The sequence below is a fragment of the Haliotis cracherodii genome, unplaced genomic scaffold (assembly GCF_022045235.1).
Source record: "Haliotis cracherodii isolate W230 unplaced genomic scaffold, xgHalCrac1.p SCAF_16, whole genome shotgun sequence".
Taxonomy (NCBI): Eukaryota; Metazoa; Mollusca; class Gastropoda; order Lepetellida; family Haliotidae; genus Haliotis; species Haliotis cracherodii.
Window position 1 is genome coordinate 21,235,595 of NW_027266271.1, and position 25,239 is coordinate 21,260,833.

General features: G+C 38.1%; 1 protein-coding gene across 2 annotated transcripts in view; it reads left to right on the forward strand.

The window, feature by feature from the left end:
• The window catches only part of LOC139463466 (allatotropins-like), a 66,495-nt gene extending 44,653 nt beyond the window's left edge, over positions 1-21,842 (forward strand). The window contains exons 3-5 of one of the 2 annotated variants that reach the window (XM_071244736.1): positions 12,676-12,867; positions 20,130-20,221; positions 20,702-21,841. In XM_071244736.1, the coding sequence (XP_071100837.1) occupies positions 12,686-12,867; positions 20,130-20,221; positions 20,702-20,751 (324 nt within the window). In that variant the 5' untranslated portion in view covers positions 12,676-12,685 and the 3' untranslated portion in view covers positions 20,752-21,841. Of the gene's footprint in view, positions 1-12,675; positions 12,868-20,129; positions 20,222-20,701 lie in introns of both variants that reach the window. The other variant, XM_071244737.1, reaches the window with a different exon arrangement.
• Positions 21,843-25,239: the final 3,397 nt, after the last annotated feature.

Consider the following 25,239-nt stretch of genomic DNA (forward strand, 5'->3'; position numbering starts at 1 on the left):
TTAGATCAGCTAGAATCCAGGTTTACAATTTGATTTATATAGAAATCTAATTTACATTTGCGGGAATAGTTTCAGTGCCATGCATCGACACACAGGGCGCATTTGTTTTCCTTCCAGAATGAACAAAGTGATGCGGTGTCAAAAAGAATTTCGTTGCCAACATTAGGCCAATAGGTGAACACTGTTCGGCTGGAAATTACTCTGATCTGCAACATTCTGTCACAGTTGTGTTAGTTGGTCTGTCACAATATTGATCACAGACGTCTAATCTGGCAAACAAGATTCCTCACTGTCAAATTATTATGCTTAGTGTGCGGAAGGATGCCTTCTTATCCTTGTAATGGAATGCCATTATTACCTTCTTTATATGATTTCCCTTTTCTTTGTTATGCTTTAGCTTACCTTCACTAAGAGACGTCTTCTTCATGACATTAAAACATAGCCGTTCATGTTCATCACCAGAAAATTCATAAATAAACCACCGAGATATCTAAGAACACCATTGTATAGTATTATACCTGTATTACATGTCTTTCGCGAACACGTAGTATCATCACTATTTGATAGTGAGTCAAAAACACAGCCTTATGATAAAGTGGGGATCATAAAATTGTTTTAGTCCCGATTTCCTGTGATTACTGTCACCTTTATTGATTTGATATTAAGTTAGATGTCACCTCACCAACTTTATGATGTAGATATACAATCATGACTCATCCGCACTCCTAAACCACTGTCCATAAATATTCCATGTTTATGATCTTCTATGAAACTCATGATTCTCTTTGCTCATTTGAACTTCTTTCATCTCAATTGAAATCAACAGTTTGATTCTAAAACAGGTTCATCAACATTCCATTCAGCAACATAAGCGTTTCGATCACCCATTCAAACTTTATTCAGAATCGATTGCAGACTATTGTCATTGTTTACAACAGTGCTTGGAAATTCTATTTCCATTGCAAGACCTTTTAACAGAGTTAATTTAAACGAGCACGCTTCTTCTAAGGGGTAGACAGGCCTTGACAGGGTCTTGTTATATTGGTTTCTGTGTTCTAAACCTGCCATTTGGACAATGGATCAATATCATTTTATTTGTGTTTATGCTGCCACCTTTCACACCCAAACCCCATCATTTTCTGTTTCCCTAATTGTACTGCCAATGTATGCAGAACAAGGCCAATAATTAGGTGTCATTTAACCTTCTATTGCTTCCATTAACGACAGTCAACACACCGACATTTGAAGAATGTAATGCTAGCCTCGGCGGACGAATTGGCTCAATATAACGGTGAATGTAACACTTAAATCCACAACCGTCTAGCTGCAGCTAACTCAGGGTGGCGGAACTAGAGTGTGGGTTGTTAACTTGCCACTCTATACCGTATAACACGGTTTAAACTGTCCTGTTTATGAGCCTACGGAGATTTGTTGTTCCAAATACAGAACCCAGCAGACAAGATCTTCATTTTCTGACAATACGTCATTAATAAGAATATCAAGAAGAACTCTATTTTAAATCAGGTTCCAGAAAACCATAATGCATAGACGTCGTATAGCACCCTCGGGTGAATGTCATTCATAAGTGAAATAATGTGAACGTCATTGAACTGTCTAATATTTTTCCGTTTACGTCGTCGAGTCAACTATAGCATCTGCATTTACAGCGTCACTTAAAGGGACTTACTGTAGGAAGTATCAATGTGCCCATTACAGCAAGTCGTATGTCTGTCGCCTTCTGATAATCTTCAGCGTCTCACGGGGTCGAGTCGTGAGCTGAAGCCTCCCATGTAATGACAATCGACGCCTTTGATTTCATTTTCTGGAAGCAAAGCGGAAAGGGTCTAATTCAGTGAGACTTGTCGCCCCTAAGGGATCCCAATAAGCCCAACACTATACTACAGGGGTCTTTCGCAGAGCGTATTTATAATAGATTGTGCGGAGGACAGTCTCGGGAGACCTCTCCGTATTGTTTAACAGCTAATTGCATCATGTATGTTTAAGCGATAAACGATATGTAGGACTTCACTGGTCTTAACGATTTACTCAACATTGACATTTAGTATGTTTATTATGTTTACGTACACAGAACAATACAGTTTCATTGCAAAACAGTTCTGCCACTGGGTTATCTAAATGTCACCCATCCTCCTTGAAGAATCATGAAACTATTAAGTATTTTGTGTTCATTTTGCAAATGACAATATTTCAGTGATAGAAAGTAGATAAATCTGTTTTTGTTCTTACCGCGCAGTATTTAAAATGAATGTTAACGAGAAACAATGTATTCGAACTTTTAATTTATATATTTCCTTTAACTTACCGTCGTCATAACGATCATCTCATATGCAACAAGAACATTTAGAACAATACTGTAGTGAGGTAAAATCGGGGAATGCTCTCTCTACCAATATCTTAGAGGAAGTCACACGACCCTTGCTATTTCCAACAGTGAAAGTTTTAGCTCAGCTTTCAAGAAGTATTAAAGTATATATGTAAAGGACATTTCCAAATATTAACATCAGTGACAAAATGAGGTCCGATGTAATTCTCTATTTTAACTATAACAGTACGTTCCCTATTACTATACGTTTGCTCAGGTGGACACTTGACATGCCTTTCCATGTGTTTGTGACTGTACCACCCATGTAGAAGAATGCGCTTATCATTTTTGCGAACAACTAATCACTAATATCAATTTTATATTTACGTGTTTTTAACACGATGATGAAACCCCATATCATTTTACATACAAACCAAGGATCTTAATCGAGAGGAATAGGGCATTGAACCCACGGACCTGAAAGGCAATGCTACATGTTAAATTGTGGAGCTTTAGGTCACCCGCGTTTCCTAATAGACAATAATATTAGGTACACTGTATCTCATACAATTATGTTTATTCACTCATATGTTAATGTTGTCCTTTCCAATAATATACAAAATATGAGTACCTTTAGATTTGCTATATTTCCTGATAACAAAATTAGGAAGAAACATTCCTTTGTTCGACTGTCAGAATGATTTTACAACAGCTGTTTGTGAAAAGTGTCAGTATTCATTTATTGGCAAACATGCCTGGCATACATGAAATGTTGAAAGCCATCTATATATTCCCATGTAGTATAAGCGCTTATCCCACATCAACTTTGAAATATAAAATGTGGCTGGCTTTTCTACGAGTTCTTATGGATACCAACTTAATTTAGCTAAGAATGTGTAAACATCATTGTGGACAGTCACGATTCATTAATTCTTCAATTTATTTTCAAATATCTGACAAAACATTTCCCTCGAACGTAAAGGATTTATAATGTATTAATGGAACAATACCCAAACAAATATTCGTTGAACGATTTCTGTAAAACAATCGTTCCTTCTTTTTAGCATGTGTGTTTGCGCCTCCGTTCAATTACAATGGCATTACTCTGGCTAATCGTTTGCGAAAGAAGCACATAACATGTGCTCAAATGTACTCTGTGGCATCTCATTCATGTTTGTTAAAACTAATGTATTACATAATAGAGATAAATAACATCAATATACACCTGCCACGCGGTCCTGCATGGTAATTATTTAAAGTGTTTTCTTGGGAAGAGGTTTGACGAATAAATAAATCTGACAAATGACACTAAGGGAAGGATCTCTAAATTGAATTGAATCGAAATCATCCCTAAAATCGGCTACATTGGAAACGTAAAGGTCGTGGTACCTACACCATGTAGAAAACCAGACTTTGGCTTTAAATCATTTGAGTAATGAAAAAGCACAAGCCGCAAAGGCACATTTCTTTCTGAATTATCTGTTTGTGTGGCAATGCATTTGGGGCATCACTGAATAGCCGCCAGTTGTTTATCGATTCTGCTGACTGTATTCGTGCTCTCTTGATTAGTTATGACTTATCCTTCATTTTTCATATTCCAGCTTTATTTTTTTTCTACGCTTATCACTTTATCTCCCTTGGGAGAGAGACAGCCAGTCGGCACTTATTCACAATCCTCATCTGAATAAGACATAACAACTTGGCCAAATTCGTTATTGTTAATACGACTATAGATTGAGATAATTAAAATGTCATATTTGTTTTCTCTACTTTTATAGATTGGTGTATTACAAAAAAGCATTTTATTCTGTTAGCACTTGCCTGCGAATGGGACAACAAAGCTATTCGTAATGTTTTTGGCACCGTACATTTGTTGCAGATTCTAGATGAGACAGTGTGTCTCTAATACGTATTACATAATATTACATAAGGCTTCATAAGCTGACTGTAGTGTGTTATGGTACTGTGTTACAATGATACAAATGAAACAATGCTCATGTTTAACAAAGTATTGTCAGAGTGAGCTGGTAGGATGTAAAACAGCATTGAGCAGTGTATTAGTCATATCCTGTTTTAGGAGCTTAATGTGGGAGGAAAGCCAAAAGTGATGTGGTTTGCAAGCGTTTAATATATATTTGATTTGCTGAAATGAGTACAAAAAAGTATGTGTTTGATCATGAGGAAAGGGAAACATATCAATTGGAATATTGTGCAGTTAATGAATGGCTGATTTCAATCTATTGACTCATGACTGGAGCCCTGTGAAATCTGCCTCCGATTTCAACAATCTTCGTCATGCACCAAAACCGGAAATCCATTAGGAGACTGTGCCCCAGAGTGTCAGATTACCCCTTAACCACAGTTCCAATAGAAGACTAATATAAAATGCACATATCTATGTCATGGCATTGGGTGCCTTTCATATGTACGAAAATAAAATAACGCTTTAATCATAACTATTACTGTTACTCAGCGCACTGGATCCAAAGGATTTGGTCGTTACTTGAGTTCCACTGAGACTGTAACCGATACGTGGCCGAGAGAAGTAATGAACTGAGACAACACCGGTAGTCTTAGAATACCAATATATGACGCCTGATAAATAGCTTTCGTATACCGGCCTCAGAAGTTTAACGTTTTCATCCTTTTGTTGTTTCACTAGGGTCGGTCTTTTGCTACTCTTTACATTTTTTCATATCTTCTCCTGTTCTTCAAATTTCAATCCTTCTTTGAACATCATTGTTGCAAATGAAGCATCTTTGCCACAATCTTTAACGCCACAGTGAATTAGAACTTCTTCATCTGTTATGATAATATAATCATCCATGACCATTAATGATATATGGAAATACACCAAGGAGATGATGATTAAAATTCTTAGCAAATATGAAAATGATATGATATATTCTAGTCCACAGACTTAATACTTAAATTGCCGGCCCTCGCAGCGGTTAGAAAACTCCATTCTACAGACACAGGAACTAACATTATTATTGGCAGAGAAAATTCAATACAAGTCTGCCTCTACCTGTATGTCATATTTACATTGCCAAGTTCGAGACATTTTCTTTGTCCTTTAACGGACGGAGTGAGTGGTTATGGTTGAAGAAAAGCGAATCAACTAATGGAGTTTTAGAGCTCTGTGTTTACACAGCGATGCGGACATGTGGAGGGATCTATGGGCCCTCTATATGTCGACTCGAGACATTACAAGCGTACATGAACGTAAATAGGGCTGCTACATTAATGATAGAAAATGCGAATAATAACGAATAATTTCTATACATCTCTTGCTCATGTAGGGTTATTTGAAGCCTCGTTTCGAGAGGTTATCGATATAAATGTAGGTGTCTTACTCAGGTGCTGGTACCGCTGACAAAAAGTATTGTCACGCCTTGTTTTCCATTAAGGTTTGGCTGCGGACTCAAGAGACGCCATGTTCAAAGTTACATCTACTACATGTCATAATATAACCGTTGCTTTTTATGTAAAATGTGAAACGTCATATTGTTACATTGTCAAATCTTCTAATTTATTTCTTGCATGGGATGATGCACTTTTGTTTAATGTCTGTAAGAATTTTGTATCAATTACTTCGAAAATGTATAAATATATACATGCTTTTATACATAGTACAAACGTGATCGTAATCTTCTTTCTGAAACATTCATTATTAACCATGTCATCTTGTGTTTCATCCAACATAATGCAACTTACAACGAACCAATGCATTACTAGGACTGTTTCGTCAGTTGCCTGTTACTTTTACCATGAATTAAATAATTCTGCGGTTCAATATCCATCAGTAATATAAACAATGGTTTGGATCGTTAATATAACAAACCGTTTGATTTGTTTATACAAAACTTCCGAACCCTTCCGAAAAGACAACATCTGATTTTGATTGTTTGGGTTTTGTATAGAAATCACAAGAAATGTGGGTCTGCACTTGAAACAAGAGCAATAGATTGATTCCAGAAATACATGCTTCCGGTCATTTGACCGGATATGGGATTTTCACACGCTGTATAAATCGATGTATCAAGAGACTAAAGACACTTCCACTCATCCGTCCACTGAGTGCCTGCCATTCAACTGTTATATAAACGACGAACCAAGAGAAAACAAAGTATTTTATAATTGCAAAATACCGACTCGTATTAATGAAATTTTCATTAAAATAATCCAGGGTAAACAACATTTCGTTCCTTGAAACATATCAATACATGTATACATGTGCCCATTTATTTCTCACCCGGGTGAAAATGTTTAATACAATGGCTACATGGGAATTTGTTTTATATCATAAATGAGCTCTGCTATACATATTTTTATGCTTAGTTCAGCGGATAATGTATTTTGCTTCTTCGGAGATTTTGTTGTTATCATAGAAAGGGTTTGTCACTTTCATAATTCAGGTTAATGCAATGCAAGGACAACATACTGTTAGCGTCTAAGTATTGATATTTACAACTTAAAACGTCTAAATCGATCAAAATGCAATCAATAAAAAATATGATTTGTTTTGTAAAACCTGAAGACAACTTTTTTCATGATGGGGGGGTAATACTTAAGATGACCGCCAGGAACATCCTCAATGATTGACGGGCAGATGAAGTAATGCGTTACCTAGACGTCAAAAGAGGTGGCTTTACTTTTTAGCAAAATATTTCTGTTGATTAGGAAACTGTTTTTGTCGGGGTAAGTCTAGCTGAGAAATATAATTATATTTCATGCTGATTGAAGAAACAGCGCTCGTGCTTTGCTTTGTTTATATTTTACGAAGGGTTATTTTAAAATGTGACGATATTTCATTGCATTGTCTCAAATAATTGAATATACCGTCACGCAACGTCCATGAGTTTATTGAAGGATGCATTTGATGTCGTTAAAACAGAGAGTAGCTTTTGACAATATTGTTTTATCTGACGGCACAGAAACATTCTTTATTAGATCCTTGATAACTATTTATGGAAAAGCTGAATATAATTACGGAATAAAAGAATATTTCTCTTCAAAATATTTCTCGAGTTTGAACTAACATATTGATTCATGCATTTTATTTGTGAAAATATCATCAAAGTCGTATGGCATTTTGTGTTTTGTGTTTAGATAGATAAATGTTAATTAGAATTTTTTATGGAACATGTACTAACTGTTCAGCAAACAGGACTGTATCTGGATGTGGTATTATAGAATATATGGCAGCAATGAAGACTGGGTTGACTTATTAATCTCAACCTTTTAATTCGTTAATTTCGTTTCGGTACAGGCTCTGGCAGCTAGCGTGATAAATGAGAACCGAAACGTCTCATAGACAAGTATAGACACTATCCAAACACCAACTCTGTCTTTCATAAATCAGGACTGTGAGAAATACAAGGATAAATCCATTGGTGAACTTTAGTATCCAGTTAACCGTTATGCACCGCGCACGTTGACTAAGTCTCACTGAATAATATGTACAATCAACATTTAAGTATCTGTTCCCAGACCGTACAGTATTCTTTTCAAAAGAGTTTAGTCTAATTTAAAAAAAACACGGGAACATATGGCACAAGTCAAAATAAGGAATTGCATCAGACATCATTTTTGTCACTGATGCTTCAAATTTGGAAATGTCTTCCACGTCTACCATAAAACGTTTTGAAAGTTTTGCTGAGACCTTGAATGTAGTAACCTGAATAATAACTGTATGAAGGATATATTTCAAATGATTATGTTGCAGAAGTCTGTATATATAATTGTCTGGACACTTTTAGGCGTGTTATAACACTCTAGAACAAGGTAGCTGACCCAAACTTGAGTAGTCTGATTTCACGTCCACCACATTACCTGTCGTAATCTAAAACCCTCATTTAGAAACGTCTGGGGATCTTAACAGATACTAGACAAATACAACGTTTGATGATGGCGTTATTTTACACTTCATTCCCAAAAATACTGGTTCGACAGGCACTAACACGATCCTTCAATTCTGTGAAAAGTCGTTGACACCCCCAGGCAAGGATATGGTAAGCTTTCTTATGGAAGGAGGGAATCTTCTCTGCTACCGAAATGCGTAGTCTCATCGTTGTGTCGTTAAAAATACCCTCGCCTTTGCAAGGAGACATGACTGTTACGGTTGCTTATCTCTGAGACGTGTTCGTGCAGATTTTATCCTTGCTGCAGTCACTACATTAAAATCATACTGTTAACGTACAAATTGTGAAAGACAAACTGTACACTAAATCGAAGAGTTGAGTTTTTTTATTACAGAAACGTAAATTCTGAATTAGATGAATATTACATTGACAACTTGTGATTACCTGTACAGTACTTGCTTTGTGTAGTACATTTTTCTTTCAACAAAGATGGTGAATGACCCCAATCTGTTTCTGTGCTTTTCTGACCACCTCCATGGTCTTGGGGAAGGGCGCCTGCCCGGAGAGCGGAAGGTCGGGGTTCGATCCCCGGCAGCGTCATACTAAAAGACGTTTAAACTTGTTGGTACTCTGCCTGGCGCTCAGCATTAAGGGGCATGCACTTCGCTATATAAATGCAAGAATCTTCAACGCGACGTTAAACCCCATTTCACCCCACCTCACATGATCTATCCTGTGTGCTTTTTCAGTATGGTGCACACTATGTTCTTTTATATTTGTTTGTTTTTCTCGCATAAATACCACGATATACGTTTTCAGTACTTTGAATGAAAAATGTACTTTAAATTGACAACCCATTTGTACCTTGAAACGGTTCCCTTCCCCTCCTAAACATTTTCCCTACCCCTCTACATTCAAATCTCAAACCCCAATTACGGAGGGCATAAATCAACTACACACTGTACGCTGTGGGTGTGGGTGTTAAGAATGTGTTTGTGTAAGGACAAATCCGGTGTTTGTGAGCCTCGGAAACCAGATGTAAGGTTAATCTCTTGGAGGCTTCGTGAAGCCATAGCAACATCCCAGCTCCAGTACCCTTTGACCCCAGACCATTGGTCTTGTCTGTGCCTCTGGGCGATGGTCATCATTTGCACATTTCATAAACACACCAGCTCTGATCATGGCGCATCTGAGTATACAACCCGCTTCCGTTAAATGATGGGAGTCGAGTTAAATACACTCGATGGTGTCTGCAGTCTGCCTCGTTGGAAGCATCCACTCTTATAGGTAGTGAAGATTAAATGGGCAAGCACGTTAGTGATAATTATCACCCCCTAGACGTGATAGGACAAACTGGTAATTGTGCTGTTATATTTGCCAAAGGGGACAAATAAAACAGTGGTGTGTCTTGTTCGCATGAAGGGCATGCGAGTAAATTACTTGAATGCTTGGTTTTGTATGTGGTTTTGTACGTTCGACAACCTCAATGTTAGAATACAGCTTTATCACGTAATCAAGATTTTAATTACAGTTGTTCTTGTTCACAACTGTAATCATGTTGCATGAGTGAGTACTGTTTTACGCTACCTTTAGCAATATTCAAGCAATAACACAGCGATGGAGCACCATAAATTGGCTTTAACCATTGTACTCATATGGGTTCGAATTACGATCTCCCCGATAATGTTTCTAGATTTGGCAGCACCATACCCGTGCTCGTGGTTTTAACCAAAGTGATATATATCTTAGATCTGCATCACTGGAATGCTGTTCGAAGCGGCGTAAAAGCCAACTCACTTACTCACTCACTCCAGAATCCGAAAGAGAATCCGGTTCATTGGCATAAGGCGTAAACGCATAACTACCAGGCTAACTCGCTGCTCCTCTAAATATATACCATTATCAAAAGAAGGGCGATTCTTATTTTGTAATTGGTGATATCCTGGAACGTAACATTTGTAATCTAAACACCACGACGAAACTATAAATTGCGACCACCATTGATAAATCTTGATAAGATGAGTGAGTGAGTTGGGTTTTTTCGCCGCTTTTAACAGTACTCCAGTTATATCACGGCGTGTCAGCTTAATGTAGGAGGAAAGCCCGAAGTGATGCAGGTCTCAGACGTTAACCACTTCGGTGAAACCCACGAGCACGGGCATGGTGCTAACTAACCTAGAAACACAATCGGGGCGAACCGGGATTCGACCCCACAATCATAGGTTTCTTGCGTGCCCAAGGGACGCAACTCTGCACAGCGAATCGCGGCGCCTTAGACGACTGGGCCACCCGTGCCCCCCTTGATAAGATGAATGTTTGACAGATGAACAATCATTATATGAATGGATCACTGAAAATCAGTGATGACACCCCGGGTGTTCGCGAATAAGAACAGACTAAGGTAGACATAATTTAACCATGGACAATACTGACAGGCTTGACAAAATATATATATTTCATACGTGCTTACAAAGCAGAAAACAACATCGTGTTTCCTGTGGCTTCTCTGCTCAATAGAGTTTACAATGTCAATATAGTCTGCACTGTGGCTGCTCAGTTCAATATATGCAGGCATGTCACCATTGCACGTCTTATACCTCCCACACATAGACTACCAGAACTATATGTGTCTTCACAATTACTTCACAACTTCATAATGAAATCAGTGTTAAGCCACGGTTATGGTCTTCAAGAACAGAGGCAACGTGGGCGCCAACGACAACTCCAACCACTTCTTCTAAATGTAGCTTCAAAATACTAAATTTCCGCGTCGATAAAACACCGTCATTTTATAACGTGGTCCAAATCAATGGAAATCAGCATGTGTGTTTAGTAAGAACTATTTTCTTCTCGCAGCGTGTGGCAATTGTGAAATCGTGTCGTTGGTCCCGATTTTTTTGCAATTACCTATAAATTCGAGTATACTTCTATTTACATGTTGTCAAACAAAGTTAATAACAATGCAAATTTGTATTTAATAATGAAGACAAGGACACGTGTCAAGTCCCGGCTAGCATTTACTGTAGAAGCGTCTTGCGGCGATATTGTAGGCCTAGTTTCACTGATACGCGTTGCCCTTGCGAAGGCGAAGCGAAGGCGTCAAACGCAGGGATATAAAGTATACATGTAATATATTCCAAACAGATAACATCTTGCAGTCATGACAAGTCACCTTTTCAATTGAACTTGTTATTATACAATCCCTCTTTTATATGTTTTTTTATAACCCAGATAGATGTGATGCGTTTATATTTGTTGCTTTAATATATTTGTATGTATATATAATTATACCCTTTAAAACAATACCTCATTGGATAGCTGATGAGGGTTATTTAAGATGATTGTATTTTCAATATGAAGTGCAAAATTTGGATGTACAGTGAAAATGGCAAGTAATTGATATTTGAGGCGACCGTTTTCAAGTAATTAAGCGTGCCCCTTGTTTTGTTGAATGTATGTTTGTATTGAACAGAATGAAAAGTAGAGAGGAGAGGAGTGAAAGTACTTCTTATGACAAAACTCACTTTACTTTAGCACTACAGCTCAGCGTTTTAGACGCGATGGTCACAGAGTCTGCACCTCGCTTAAACAGATACTGTAGTTATATGGAGAATAAAGTACATTATCAGTTTTTCACTTCTAACCCAGGGGCACGGGTGGCCCAGTAGTCTAAGGCGCCGTGATTCGCTGTACAGAGTTGCGTCCCTTGGGCACGCCAGAAACCTATGATTGTGGGGTCGAATCCTGGTTCGCCCCGATTATGTTTCTAGGTTTGTCAGCACCATACCCGTGCTCGTGGGCTTCACCGAAGTGGTAAACGTTTGAAACCTTTCGGGCTTTGCTCCCACGTTAAGCTGACATATATATAACTGTAATACTGTTAAAAGCGGCATTTAACCCAACTCACTCACTTCTAACCCTTGCCTGAACAGCACCCTAACGCTTATAGGATTCACCAACATCGTATACGCCTACGAACTGCATCACCTTGGGCTTTCTTCCCACTTGAAAGTGACATGCGCTCGCCTTGGTGTTACTGACCTGTTATTCGATGAGTCGTAGACATAGACTACGCTTAATCATATGGAAGGCTTGGCAATAGCGATTTAAGTCACTTTTTGCGGGTGAACTCAAATTTCATATTGTATATCAAAATTGCAGTTAACGATTAACACAATTATAAAGAAGCATTGTCAAGTTTCACATAAGGCATTTCTAGCAACGTCTATGACGTCTATGCCGTAAAGAGCCTGGGCCCATGAACAGGTGACAGTAAGATAAAGTTAACAGTTACACAACCCCAACTTGTGACATCGATATATGAACATGTACAGTATATTTGTGTTTCGTTACTTGTTCTTAGGACTAAAGTAATGAGGTCGTTTAGTTACGTTTTAGCCCTTCATCGAAGGATCAACACACCGTGCACCATACTCATTTAAACCAATAGCATGTACACCCTTCAAAGTAATCACGTCTTTGTTTCAGATTTTCCACAATGATGAGAACAACGTTATTAATGCTAGGATTGCTGCTGGTAGCCGTTGTCGCCTCCCTTCCTCACAACACCCACAGCAGGCAGAAAAGAGGGTTCCGAGCCAACTCAGCAGACAGAGTGGCACACGGATATGGCAAGAGAACATACTCATCATGGGAAAACAGTTTTAGCACAGATTCAAAGTAGGTGTTTCTGATATGGAAATTGTCGTGAACTGCAAATAAGAGCGACAAAACCCTTTCCATAATCATACCAAAGTCCATTGTACGATTCCGTATGATAAGCATGGGTTTATGAATCCCTATTAAATTGTGATGAGAGGTGTTTGCGAAAAGGTGAGCGTATGTCTCGCTGTCTCGCCGGTGGCCACGTCACAAACACATGCATGTACAAGTCAACTGTTCACCTGAAAACAAACGCTGGTTGCAGTCATCCTTCTTGTTCTAGGGTCTTCTGGATGTTTTGTCACTCTGAATCTTTATGCATAGATATAAATATAAAACAGATGAGGCGTTTTCACTGGTCCCCTTTTTATCTAGCTCAGATGGGTCAATCGGGGGAAGAGTATTGGCTATTTAACCATTATTGAACGATATCAGATCATCGATACGCCTGAAGCTTAGTTACAGTTATTGACCAAATTGACCGTGGTTTGACAATGCCGAATAACGTTGACTCTTACGCACATATATCAGCAAGAGGCACAATTGGTACCCATAAGGATGCCCTCTTCTTGCAAAAATGTCATATGCCGAAATTTCACATTGATGTTATCTATGCAGAAGTAAAGCATTTCAATATTGTCTTCCCAGTTAACTTCAGACGCCACTTGCTTTCATGTTTGCAAAATGTCCAGAACTTTCGAAGATGTAACTATGTCGTTGGTCACCATGATAAGTGACAAATGTCAATCTGGGTCAGCGACTGAGTTTACCGCAATATTCCAACTGTAATACAGAGGAACGTAAATGGCCGAGACTGTTCAAGCAAACCACTGGATATCACCATGATCAGCGATCCACACAGGGTAGGTCAGCCACAGTGACCTGCTGATCCTTGGTTTAGCCGTCTCTCATGACAATCATGGGGAGCTTTGGACCTATGCTGGACCAGAAACACTGGGGATAAATTTATTACCATATCAACCCTACTATATAACAGAACGGATCGAGTCCATGAACACTGTTATTCACAACACTTCGAAGTCATGTGCTACTGTTGTAAACTCAATTATTATTAGACATTAGAAAATTATTTTGAACAATTTCATGCGTTGCTGCAAGTTTATCTGAAAATGAAACTTCGCTAGTAATGTACTAGTATATCAATAGCATGCCACATTTAACCAGTGTTTCTAAACTACCTACGCAAACGCTTGTGTGTACCTAATGATTCTTTGAGTAAGTTACGCCATTTGTATCTTTTGAAAACTTTCGTTGTAAAACATGAAGTAGTGGAATGTTTGAATACCAACTTCCTTGCTTTTCCCGACGTTTCAGAGAGCTACTTCTTTCCGATTCACGTGGTTGCAAGAAGTAGCCCTTGCATGTCTTCTTTGTATCTTTTAGTCAGTGAGTTTACCACCTTATTTTTCCTTATAAAGTGCATTGACGTAACGATGCGAAGTGAAACGTACTACACTGACTTTTTCCCAAAGTAAATTATATCAGAAAGTGACTGAGCGAGTTTTACGCAGATGAAAGAATTTCCCAGGAATGGATTGAACCGATGTGAGAGTAGAACCCGGTTTCTCGGCGTTACATAAGCGCTTTAACCACTAAAGTTTCTGCAAACCAGTTTGTGTCTTTTCATATACCAACAGAGACAAATAGATTATAATTACCTTTACAGCCTCGCATGAAGTCTTGGAAAACCATTCAAGTAGTTTTAATGGAAGCTCTCTTGCTATATATTGTTTAAATCATTTCATGCGCGTTATAGTCAATGAATTCAGTATTTGACGTGAAATTACAGCAAACATTCTTTTATGTATTACTTCCCCTCTAGAAGTAATCTAACATTTCATTTTTATTGATGCACGTTATTTACATTTAGATTCGTTTAATCATGCTATCAATTCATCACTATGATGCATTTTAATACAATCAATATTCGTTTTGGCGACCGCATTGAGTTTATATAATTGTACACTATATATGCTGCTACAATATTTTCCTACTCTTGTTATGTTATAAATATATTGCAATGTATAACCACCTTATCAAGACCGTATCGGAGGCATGCATACCTCTGGGTATTTCATATAGTGAATAAAGTGGTAAACGTCTAACTTGACCTTCATCGCTATCCACAAGACGAAGGACAAGGAGGATGACTGCCGCCATAAACCTATGCTCATGGTATTGTCGGAATCGTACAATCGACCTTGATTTTGGCAGAGACTTCTTGTGAATATGTAAATTTGTCCCCTTTTTATTATGTTTATGGAAATGGTTTTGTCGCTTTTATTTCATTCCCTCTCACGTCAAACTGACACGTCGTGATATATCTGGAATCCTGTTGAAATATCAAACGAAATCTCGGATTGTACGATTGAAACTATATCATGAGTATGTGTGAATCACTATGAAATAATGATGGTCCCATGAAGTCCCGAAAGGTGAGCGTATCCTGCTCTACCTGTACCCCCTTACAAACACCCCCCACAGGGCAAGTGAATTTTTCACCTGAAAAAAGCAGAGGAACATATGGCGCCCATCATAATAGGGAATTGCATTGGACATACTGTTGGTCACAACACACGTGCCTATCATACATTCCTGGTATTCGGCAATGAATCTTGGTCTTAAAAGCAGACTTACCCGACTTTATAATTCTCGCATGTTAGCAATTTCGACGAGGGAAGATGTGAGAATTGTCAAATTTCACTTCTCCGCATGTTCACTTGTTTACATTTCCAAAGGACGAGATTACAGGAACGTGGCAATATCCCTGTCAGTGTTGAGGAAGATTACATTTCACTCCAAGAAATTCAGCCCTAAAAAAACACGAACTACCACGTATACCTTTTCTTTTTGGCCACCCTGCCGCAACTTTTGTATTCTATCGATTACATTATTGGATGTTGCTGTAATTAAGGACATGTAACAGTACAGCGTCATCAGCTACAACGGTATAGTTTCAGAAGTGTAAAACTAAGAACGATGGCGATCAATCGTTGTGATCGCACGCTTCGATACTACCAGGATCCATATTAGCTTCTCTCTTTTCTCATAGTCTTTCTCATTGTAAATAAGCCGTCATTGCTACGTACGCTACATTTGAAGGCAAATCGGGCGGCACACTTTGGCAAACCTTACATTGATTTTCCGTAAAATGAACATATGTAACCCCATCAAGGAAAATTTACAACCCTTTTATGACACCCTGACGTCACAAACGTCGCTAAAACAACCCATATTTTTCCCTTCCGTAAATGCATTGAGTTGCATGTTGTCACGGGTTGCACATTTTCAGAATAGGATGGGTCGTTGATGTTTTGTCTGTTCATGTAAAGGGATTAAGTCATTGCCAACTCTCCCGTTTAGCAAGTTTCCGATTTAAATTGGGTGGCAGTTTAATTGGGAAGTAGAAAACCCTAGGCAGTAATCTAATACACGTCAAGTGAGGAATTTCACCCCAACAGAAATGAATGTAGTTTTCGTAGGAAAGACTGAATTTTGACGAGTATTGGAACATCAATCAGATCTTTAGAATTGTTAGGGGCTCCTACCGTAGTAAGAAAAGGGTCAATTTACCATTCCATGAGCCCAGGGCTTCGACAAGTGGGCTAGCAACCCTGAGTCATTCATCAAAGTAATACGGGAGGTGTGCTAAGCAATTTACACATTCATCAACAGCTGATTGCTGAATATGCGCTTTTTCTCCGCGCAAATACTAAGCCTGCAAAGGTCACGTTTATAACTGGCCATTATGTGCTGACGGCAATTGAAAAGTCCTTATCTAATGGACGCTCCCTTGTTAAATGAGTATACTTTACAGAGGAACAGTCCTGCACTTAGTTAAATGATTCCCTGTAGAACAAGATTGATTTACGTCAAGACTTGTTCTAGATATTTCCTATCAGCCCTCGGGCAAGTAACACGTACGGTTTCATACATGAAACTAAATGAACTCAAACGTGTCTTAAAAATTTGACGGGGTTATAATAAAACTGAGCATTTATTTTTGTTTCTTTAAACAACATGTCAGATGTCTAAGTGTCAGGGCTGCTCTTATTTCTTCACGTCTGGGGATTTTCTTCAAGGTGCATAGTGTCTATACTAATGTCATACTCTGTTTATGAACATTGGAATGAGGGTGTGGCGTCGATATCATTTGCGGTCATGGACAAGATTGCTGCCATTTGTGCCATTGTTTGTGTGGAATAAGGAATCATTAACGTTAATCGGAGGTAGGCATCGTTTGTAATCGCACATTGGGTCCACGCTGGCTGAATAGGCAGCTTGTAACTTGTTATTTCGTAAGCACTGTAAGCAAGTCCAACAGCGATTCAGCGTGCGTGTATGAGCCATGTCAGGGATTTCATGGATTCAAATTCATTTATAACTTTTGTAAAGGCAAAGCTTTCTCGTGTGTGCCAATATGAAGTTGGTGTTCTGTATTTCAGATATGTATTGTGCTATAGTTCTTGTTTCGTAAATGTGCTGGGCTGGGCTGGGCTGGGCTGGGCTGGGCTGGGCTGGGCTGGGCTGGGCTGGGCTGGGCTGGGCTGGGCTATAATAACGGTTGCTCTACCCCCATGTGTAGTGTCATAAAGTATAGTTTTTGCCCTGAACTATTATAGTCGAAGTGCGAGGAGGCGTTGACGTTATAATAGTTCAGGGCAAAACTATACTTTATAACACTAACCATAGGGGTAGAGCAATCGGTATTACTTTTCGTAGATAACGTATTTATAAAACTAATCACGCGTTTTATAGGAGGTTCCAAATCAAATCTGTACTAAACGTGCCGTAAATTGTAAATCCTCGAACTGACTGACTGTTCAACGTCATTGCATGTACCATTACGTTGAGAGACATATTTACATTTGAAACACAAAACAGCACCGCTAAAATGGGTAGTTTATCATTGAAATTATCATATTTCCATATCCCTATCCGTCCAGTGTATGGTTATCCATAAACCCTTGTCTGTCATACAGACCCTGAAACAAATACATCATGATGTATATCCGATACAGCCCATGCAAGTCTATAATGATTGGCAAGTCTAGATGACTGGAGTATCTGAAACTGAAAAGTCTCTGGGCTTCTTTTTATTATATTTTTGAAACTATAATTTTAAATATCTGTCAAATGTGTTTATTTCAGAGACTAGATCTCAGTCTGCATAAACCCGTTCAATAATGACAAGGATTTTTAAATTTCAGTTTTTAGAATAATTTGCGTGACTCGAAACATGCAACTAGTGCATCGTTGGGCCGAGCTAGCACATAAACATAGACCACGTTCGGTTCGACATCAGCCCATTTAGACGTAACTCGCAGGATAAAGTACAGTCGGCTCCTTAGATCTTTTAGCGAAGCGAAGGCCATACCATATCATACCATACCATACCATACCATACCATCTAGATTGGTTGAATGTAGGATGGAACACAGAGTTAATATCACCTTGCCTATGGCTAGAGTGGTTACCTATTTATTCTTGCGAAATAGCTTTGAACCACATTTTTCTTAAAGCAGATGTGTTGAATAACTTTAGGTATTTGTGGATATAATTGTTGTGGTTTACAATGTGTGTGTATCCCAGACACGTATACATCACTATGGGTGTTTATTGTACAAAAAAAGGCAAGAGATGTTATGAATAACAACTTCTTTATTGTACATACACGACGTTTCAGAGCGACGTCTTGCCCCTTCATCAGATGAATGGCACAGACGAGGGCATTGGTGCAGTTGTTGCATGTCCCATTTAATTTTTAATCTACTTATCATTCTATTGTATAAACGACACTTTGCCATGTACCCACTTGCCTATAACAACTACCATGTCCACGTATTCCATCTTCATTTTATAACTTCTATCTTGTCACGACTGGTTTCACTTATATTTGTCCAATTATAACTGGCTTCATTCATATGTATTACCCAATGAAGGAGCAACACGGAGCCCTGAAATGTGTAACCTTTTAGAAGTTGTTATCCTCAGCTACTTGTACTGATTAAGGCAAATTTCTAAATGCATGTAAAGAATTGTAATGTATTTTATCGTTTGAACGTCAGTCCTTGACATATTAACGAATGCGAAGAAACTAATTTACACGCTCCAGAACATATCATTTGGGAAAAAATACCTTCCTTACTTTGTGCTAACCTTTCAAATGAAACATTAAATGTTTGTTATTACACTATTTTGTTTTAAAATGATCATACCCGAAGATGTAATTAAATACCATCATCTTTTTACAAAGGTTAATGCTAACTTAAAACAGAAATCATCGTTTATCTTTTTCTTAATTTCTTTTGATAACAATAACAACACTGAAAATACCTAAATGGTATTATCTGAAAGTCAAAGACACATGTAACCAATAAGCATTACAGTTTAATTAAGCAAAGTATTTGCTTTCTTCATTTTTATGCTGACATTTTATCTCGTTTGCTAATGACACTCTGGTATTACACTAAATAAACGCACCCTTCATATTAATGTAGTCATCTCTACGTGATTCAGGGTGACAAATGTCTGCATGACAAGAGGGATGACTTCATCTCTCCCTTTTGTCAAGTGGTATTACAGCAGCTCCAACTTTTCATGTCTCTATTTCTCAACTTTTGATGTACAGTTGAGCATGCCCATTCTGAAAAAGGTTCCAAAAAGTGCGGTACGACTCTTGCTCAAAAGTTGTTTGATCAAGATTACCATTTCATAGTAAAGCTTTCAAGAAGCTTTGTGGTAGTTATGTGGATGATATTTCCATTTTGTAACATCAGTTGCCAAAATGAGGTCCGATGCCACTACCTATTTTGACTTGTACCATGATTTTTCTAGACAAACACTTGACTTGCCCTTGCGTGTGTGCTTGACGGGTGCCCCCCATCTGTCACGATAACCTGGTATCATTGCTATGTATGAGTGATTCAGAAATACATGATTATGATATAGTTGGAATCGTGCAGTTGGACAACAAAGTATTTCCAAATGTGATTTACGTATATTGTATATGTACGTGCATTTTTTTATATTTTTAATGCTATTTTATTTATTTCTAAGTTGATAATGTTTCATTTATCTGAATATAATAATAACTCTTATCCCTGATAATGTTGAGTATTTTAGTATTTCAAGTGAACAACGAACTTGGGACATGACAAGTTAATTCGAGATATACTTTCAGTTCAATGTATCCAGAGTTTACTGTATTTGTGTCATCGACAAGTGTGGACCAGTGATGTGTTGATTATTTCTTTCAGACATTTGTTGTCGGTAGAAGATTTGGCAAACCTGGTCTCGAACAACCCAACATTAGCAGAAGCCTTGATACGCAAATTCGTTGATGTCGATGGTGAGTTATTTCACTCTTAATCTCAAATGTCTGTTATCAAACTTTCAGTTATATCACGAATTATGGGCTTGGGTGTAAAACCCGACGTGGCGCAACATCGATTGGCGTAGGTGTTAAGTGGAGGAAACATCAAAATATCGGGGGGTCGGCTAAATATAAACGTTTGCTGCCAATACTGTTTAAACACAATTCCGTTAGTTGGTTATGTAGACAATGCAACGCAATGATCCTGAATGATAACTCGATGATTTCTACGACTTCGAGTTAAAGACTCTTCCCACTAAATACATGTATACTGAAGGGACATCATTTAATACACATACAAACATTCCATATATAGGCGGTATCAACTCTCTGAAATACATAGGACGTACTAATGGTATTTAGATGTTTATATAAATAGTATTGATACCACCTATGATAAAAAAAACATATGTATACACAAAGTGACTAATGTCTCGCTTTATTTCTTTTTCGTAGATGATGGTTTTGTTGGCAACAACGAACTGTTCGAGAGATCCAATGAATAAAAGAGATTTCTCTCCTTGGAGATCATGTGACAAATCTATTTTTGGAAGAACAAATCTCCGAAAAGTGAAATAAATCTTCAAATGAATGACGTCATCGACAGTGAAAGAGCAATCAAGAGCTGGGAGTGTTTACGATGCTGGACATTTCATGGACTAAGAATTTGGATAAATCTATATATAAGATAGTACATAATATTTTCATATTCATTCCAATGATCATGGATATTTCGACAAATGTCATCCTATGGTTGTCGATACCATTTGTTTGTGCGCCGTCCGAATAGCAACGGTTCTCGCGTAGTGTCTACATCTGAACTTGAAACAAATGAGCTATGAAGTAATTCAGAAGCCAACAACATGACCCCTGTGAAGAAAATAGTTGGGAACAAATTATTCAACAAATGTGTCGTAAACCAAAAATTAGAAAACTGATTTTGACAACTTTGTAAATTTTTGACAGAAATACACAAAACAGACACATGTCCATTGGGAGTGTGAATAAAGTGAATGGATGACGAATCTTGAAATGTGTCCCATGTCTATTCATGTTTTCATCATTGAGAAAGGACATTTATCACGCTTGGGTTCAACTATCTGCAATTGTAAATAAACATAGTGTTTCACATACCAAAGTAGAGAGTCGTAATGTTCACTTCCTCTTACAATGGTTAAGAACAAAAGAGATATTTATCATATTTATCCTACAACATGATACATGCCAGAACGTATGGCATGTAACACATGGATGAAATTATGTTTATATTTCTAGTAATAATGTGTTCATATAAAACGTTATTTCATGCATAATGGATGGCATGTGTTCTCGATGGTCGATATGCTTGTGAGATACATTCTACATTGATGCTGTTGTGGTAGCACGCGCCGAGACCATTCAGTTTGTAGTACGCCTTAACATATATACTTGAGTATCTGCAAACGGAACCGAGTTATGAGATCAAACGGATGTGGAGTTTATGATAATAACGATTTATGCATTTCTGTACAAATATTATCTCGTATGCCCCGCCCTTCACTGGTGCTTTAGATGACTTGAGGTCCAATGTGCAGCTACTGTAATAATACACTCTTGTGATCATCAGCATCTTGTCTTGTAGAACAATAAAAGCTTATTGTCTACTTACAAGCTTAAAGTGTGTTCTTCACCAATGACACTTTCGGTAACACGCTACGACTTAAGCGCTTAAACTGTCGACGAGGCTGCCAGTCATTTTGTTCATAATCATTAAACACAATCACCATTGTATGAAAAGCACGACAGCTCCTGTTGATTCTACAAATATCGTATATTTATGTTATATTTCATCTTAAAGACACGGCGTTTGATTTCAATAATCATCCGTTAATATCAGCTCAGCCAGAAGATTTCGGTGTGTAAAGGTCGGGCCCTGTAATCAATAGTTTTCTGAATAAATTGCTGAAACATAAACACATTCCTTTTAATACAAACTAAATCAAATGAACTAGGTCACCGACAGTAAATATAAAACGTCAACGCTAGAGAATAACCAGTCTCGATTATCCGACGAAACAGATTCCAAAAATGTCAAAACAGCGATGAAATGTATACGAATGGATCATTTTAAATCAGTGACGACACAAGGTGAAAAAGGGTAAGCATGACCTGCCCTACCGGTAGAACTCGGCACTCACACAATTTGCATAACAACAAGTTTGAGTTTGAGTTTGAGTTTGTTGTCGGACAAAGCACAGCAGTATTCCTGCCATGCGAGGGTGACATGTATACAAACCAGACAATCAGTTGATTTTAATGATCATATAGTACAAGAACGAAGACATGTGCGTTGCGTCCTTTATGTTGCGTCCTGAGTAGGCTTAATGTAGGTGATTTTAATAACATTCGCGCTCAGTGTAATTTAGGCAGGAACTATTCACTGAAACAACTAGCTCAGTACTGTTCAAAACAAACGTCCCTTGATCTCGACCCTGGCGCGAAATCGTCGCGGCGCGGTCGCCATTGAGAGAATTTTTGTTTTGATTGGTAGTTACGAACATGGCGCGATTATCTTGCGTTGCGATCGAGGGGATGATTGTTTTGAATAGTAACGTACACGCATGTAATCAATGAAGACAATGAACTGTAATGAGAATCAATTAAGGATTGTACAAGTGTTTCATAAGACTTCTTCCGTTTTGAAATGAAGTCCCTTGATAACGTCAAATCACACCGTTTTTCATTCGACTAATTACATCTGCCTGGAACGGACAATTCCACACGGTGTGTAAATATTGACTTGTGGAAATATGGTTTTCCTTCCTCTCCTTGCAAAATGTAAATACACACATCTACGGACGTATGGCCTTCGAAGCATCATCATATAAATGGTCATAATTCACATTTTACATGCATGTGAATGTATGCACTGCTGTAACGCGTACCGGTAACTTTGATAACTCCTCACGAGATGAATTAATTTGCTCACGGCGGAATACCGAAAATCCGGTATTTATTTGAACAGTGCTCAACATCACCTACACAAGGTCCCTTATGATTTCCCCCCTCCCTTCAAGTGGTTATTACTAATCAGGTGATAATGCATTTGGTAAAAGTTTCAAAAAACTATAAGATCACGATTTAAAAAAAAGAAATTCCTTAGAGGAATCCATATTCGTGTCTCCGTGGAAATACAGAAACAAGCTACAAGAAATGCGAAGCGACAAATTCAGCAGACTAAACTCACACATCACTGATTACCATGTATTCGATAAAAAGGTTAGCATTTCCTGGCCCACCGATAGCGCCCGTCTGAGAAATATCTAGTATGACCAAAATCCGCGAAACGTTATACGTTCATGTCTTACTTCAAGTCACTCCCCGAAGCAAATAACCAGCAATGGGTTCAGTATTGTTAAGTGAACTGCTGACCTTTAGGAATCTACCCACTACCTTCCAACAAACGACTTTAAGACGACCAATTCTACTTTTAGTGTAAATGGTCTTGCACCTGATGGAAAAGTTGCCTTGTGTCAACGCTGATTTTCAGTGATTCCACCACTATTTTGTCGGTTACGCCCAATGGGGTCTGTTTCGCCATATATTCGAGAATGTTCATTCTCTGGCGTTGATCTTTTGAATTTACTATCGCGACACATAATTATTCCAATACTATACCCTATGGATGGAATGAATATCACAGGAATTGTCTTTCAAACATAATATCTGATAATATATCTAAAATGGGTTTCATGCTTCCTGGAAACGTTATTACCAACAATGCACAGCATGAAATCCTACACGATTCCCAAGACATTGTAATGTGATAAAATCGCAATGGATAATGTTCAAAGAAATAAATCACCTCCAAGGACAACTGTACACATATACATCAAGAGCAATAACCGGTTTTATAACTGAAGAATACGGTCTTTTAGGGAACATGTAATAAGAAAACTTTTGGAAGAGGTTCATACCACCCTGGCATGGCCCTGATGTAATTATTCAGAGCTAAAGACTATCGACTTTGCCTTTGATCTTAGGTAATCGTGGAGGAAAACAGCTGCAACTCCTTTGTGGATCGATGAAGACAAGGGCGTGAGATGATACGCTTCATAACTTCGTATCATCTTCTTCATCTTCGTGATAAAGGGAGGCGGTATCCAGCACGGGGAATGTTGTTCGTACTTACGACTTCTTCGCACGCTGCTGGCATAGGGCATCTGTTCTCTGAAGTTGGGATTGTTTATACAGAATACCTTTACGGGTTTGCTGCACACGAAATGTGATTAGAATTTAATGTTACGTCTTCATTCTGAAACTATTACAATTACGGAAGTACAAGTGCAAAAAAGTCGGAAAACAACTGAAGGCATTTAAAAGACACTGTCATTAAGACTGACATTTTCATAGTAGCATGCTGATCAATGAAACAAAATTGGAATGGACTCACAAGACACCGTTTTATATAGGCAAGTCATGTACACAATATATGGATTTCTACATAAGGACAGTATAAAGGCATATCATGCATCATGTGCATTTCTGATATATAAACAATATGCATGCAGGTAAGACAAAGCCAAAGGTATGGTGAAAGACTACGGAAGATAATCCAGAATTGGAAAAACATAATTATTCAAAAGATAAAAAAAAGAAAAAAAAAGATAATTCAGTAGGCACTGCGCGGTCGGATGCTATATACTACTTGCAGGAATTCGCGATATTGGCGTTTGTGCTCATACAGTGTGTGCTGTCATTGTAGTGTTCATGATGTAGTTCTCTCTATGACATCACGTGATACATTGTGAAAATGGAACTATGAACTGGCTAAACGAGGACACGAATCCCTCTTGTTTTAATTCTGTATATTCCTAAACATTGGCACTTTAAGTGGTACTTGCAGACATATAATCCAATCGCCCGTTGTAAATGAGTTATGACATATCTAATATTATTACGCTATATTCCTCCAGTCGTTTTATCTAATGTTGCCCTGGGTATACTCTTGAGAG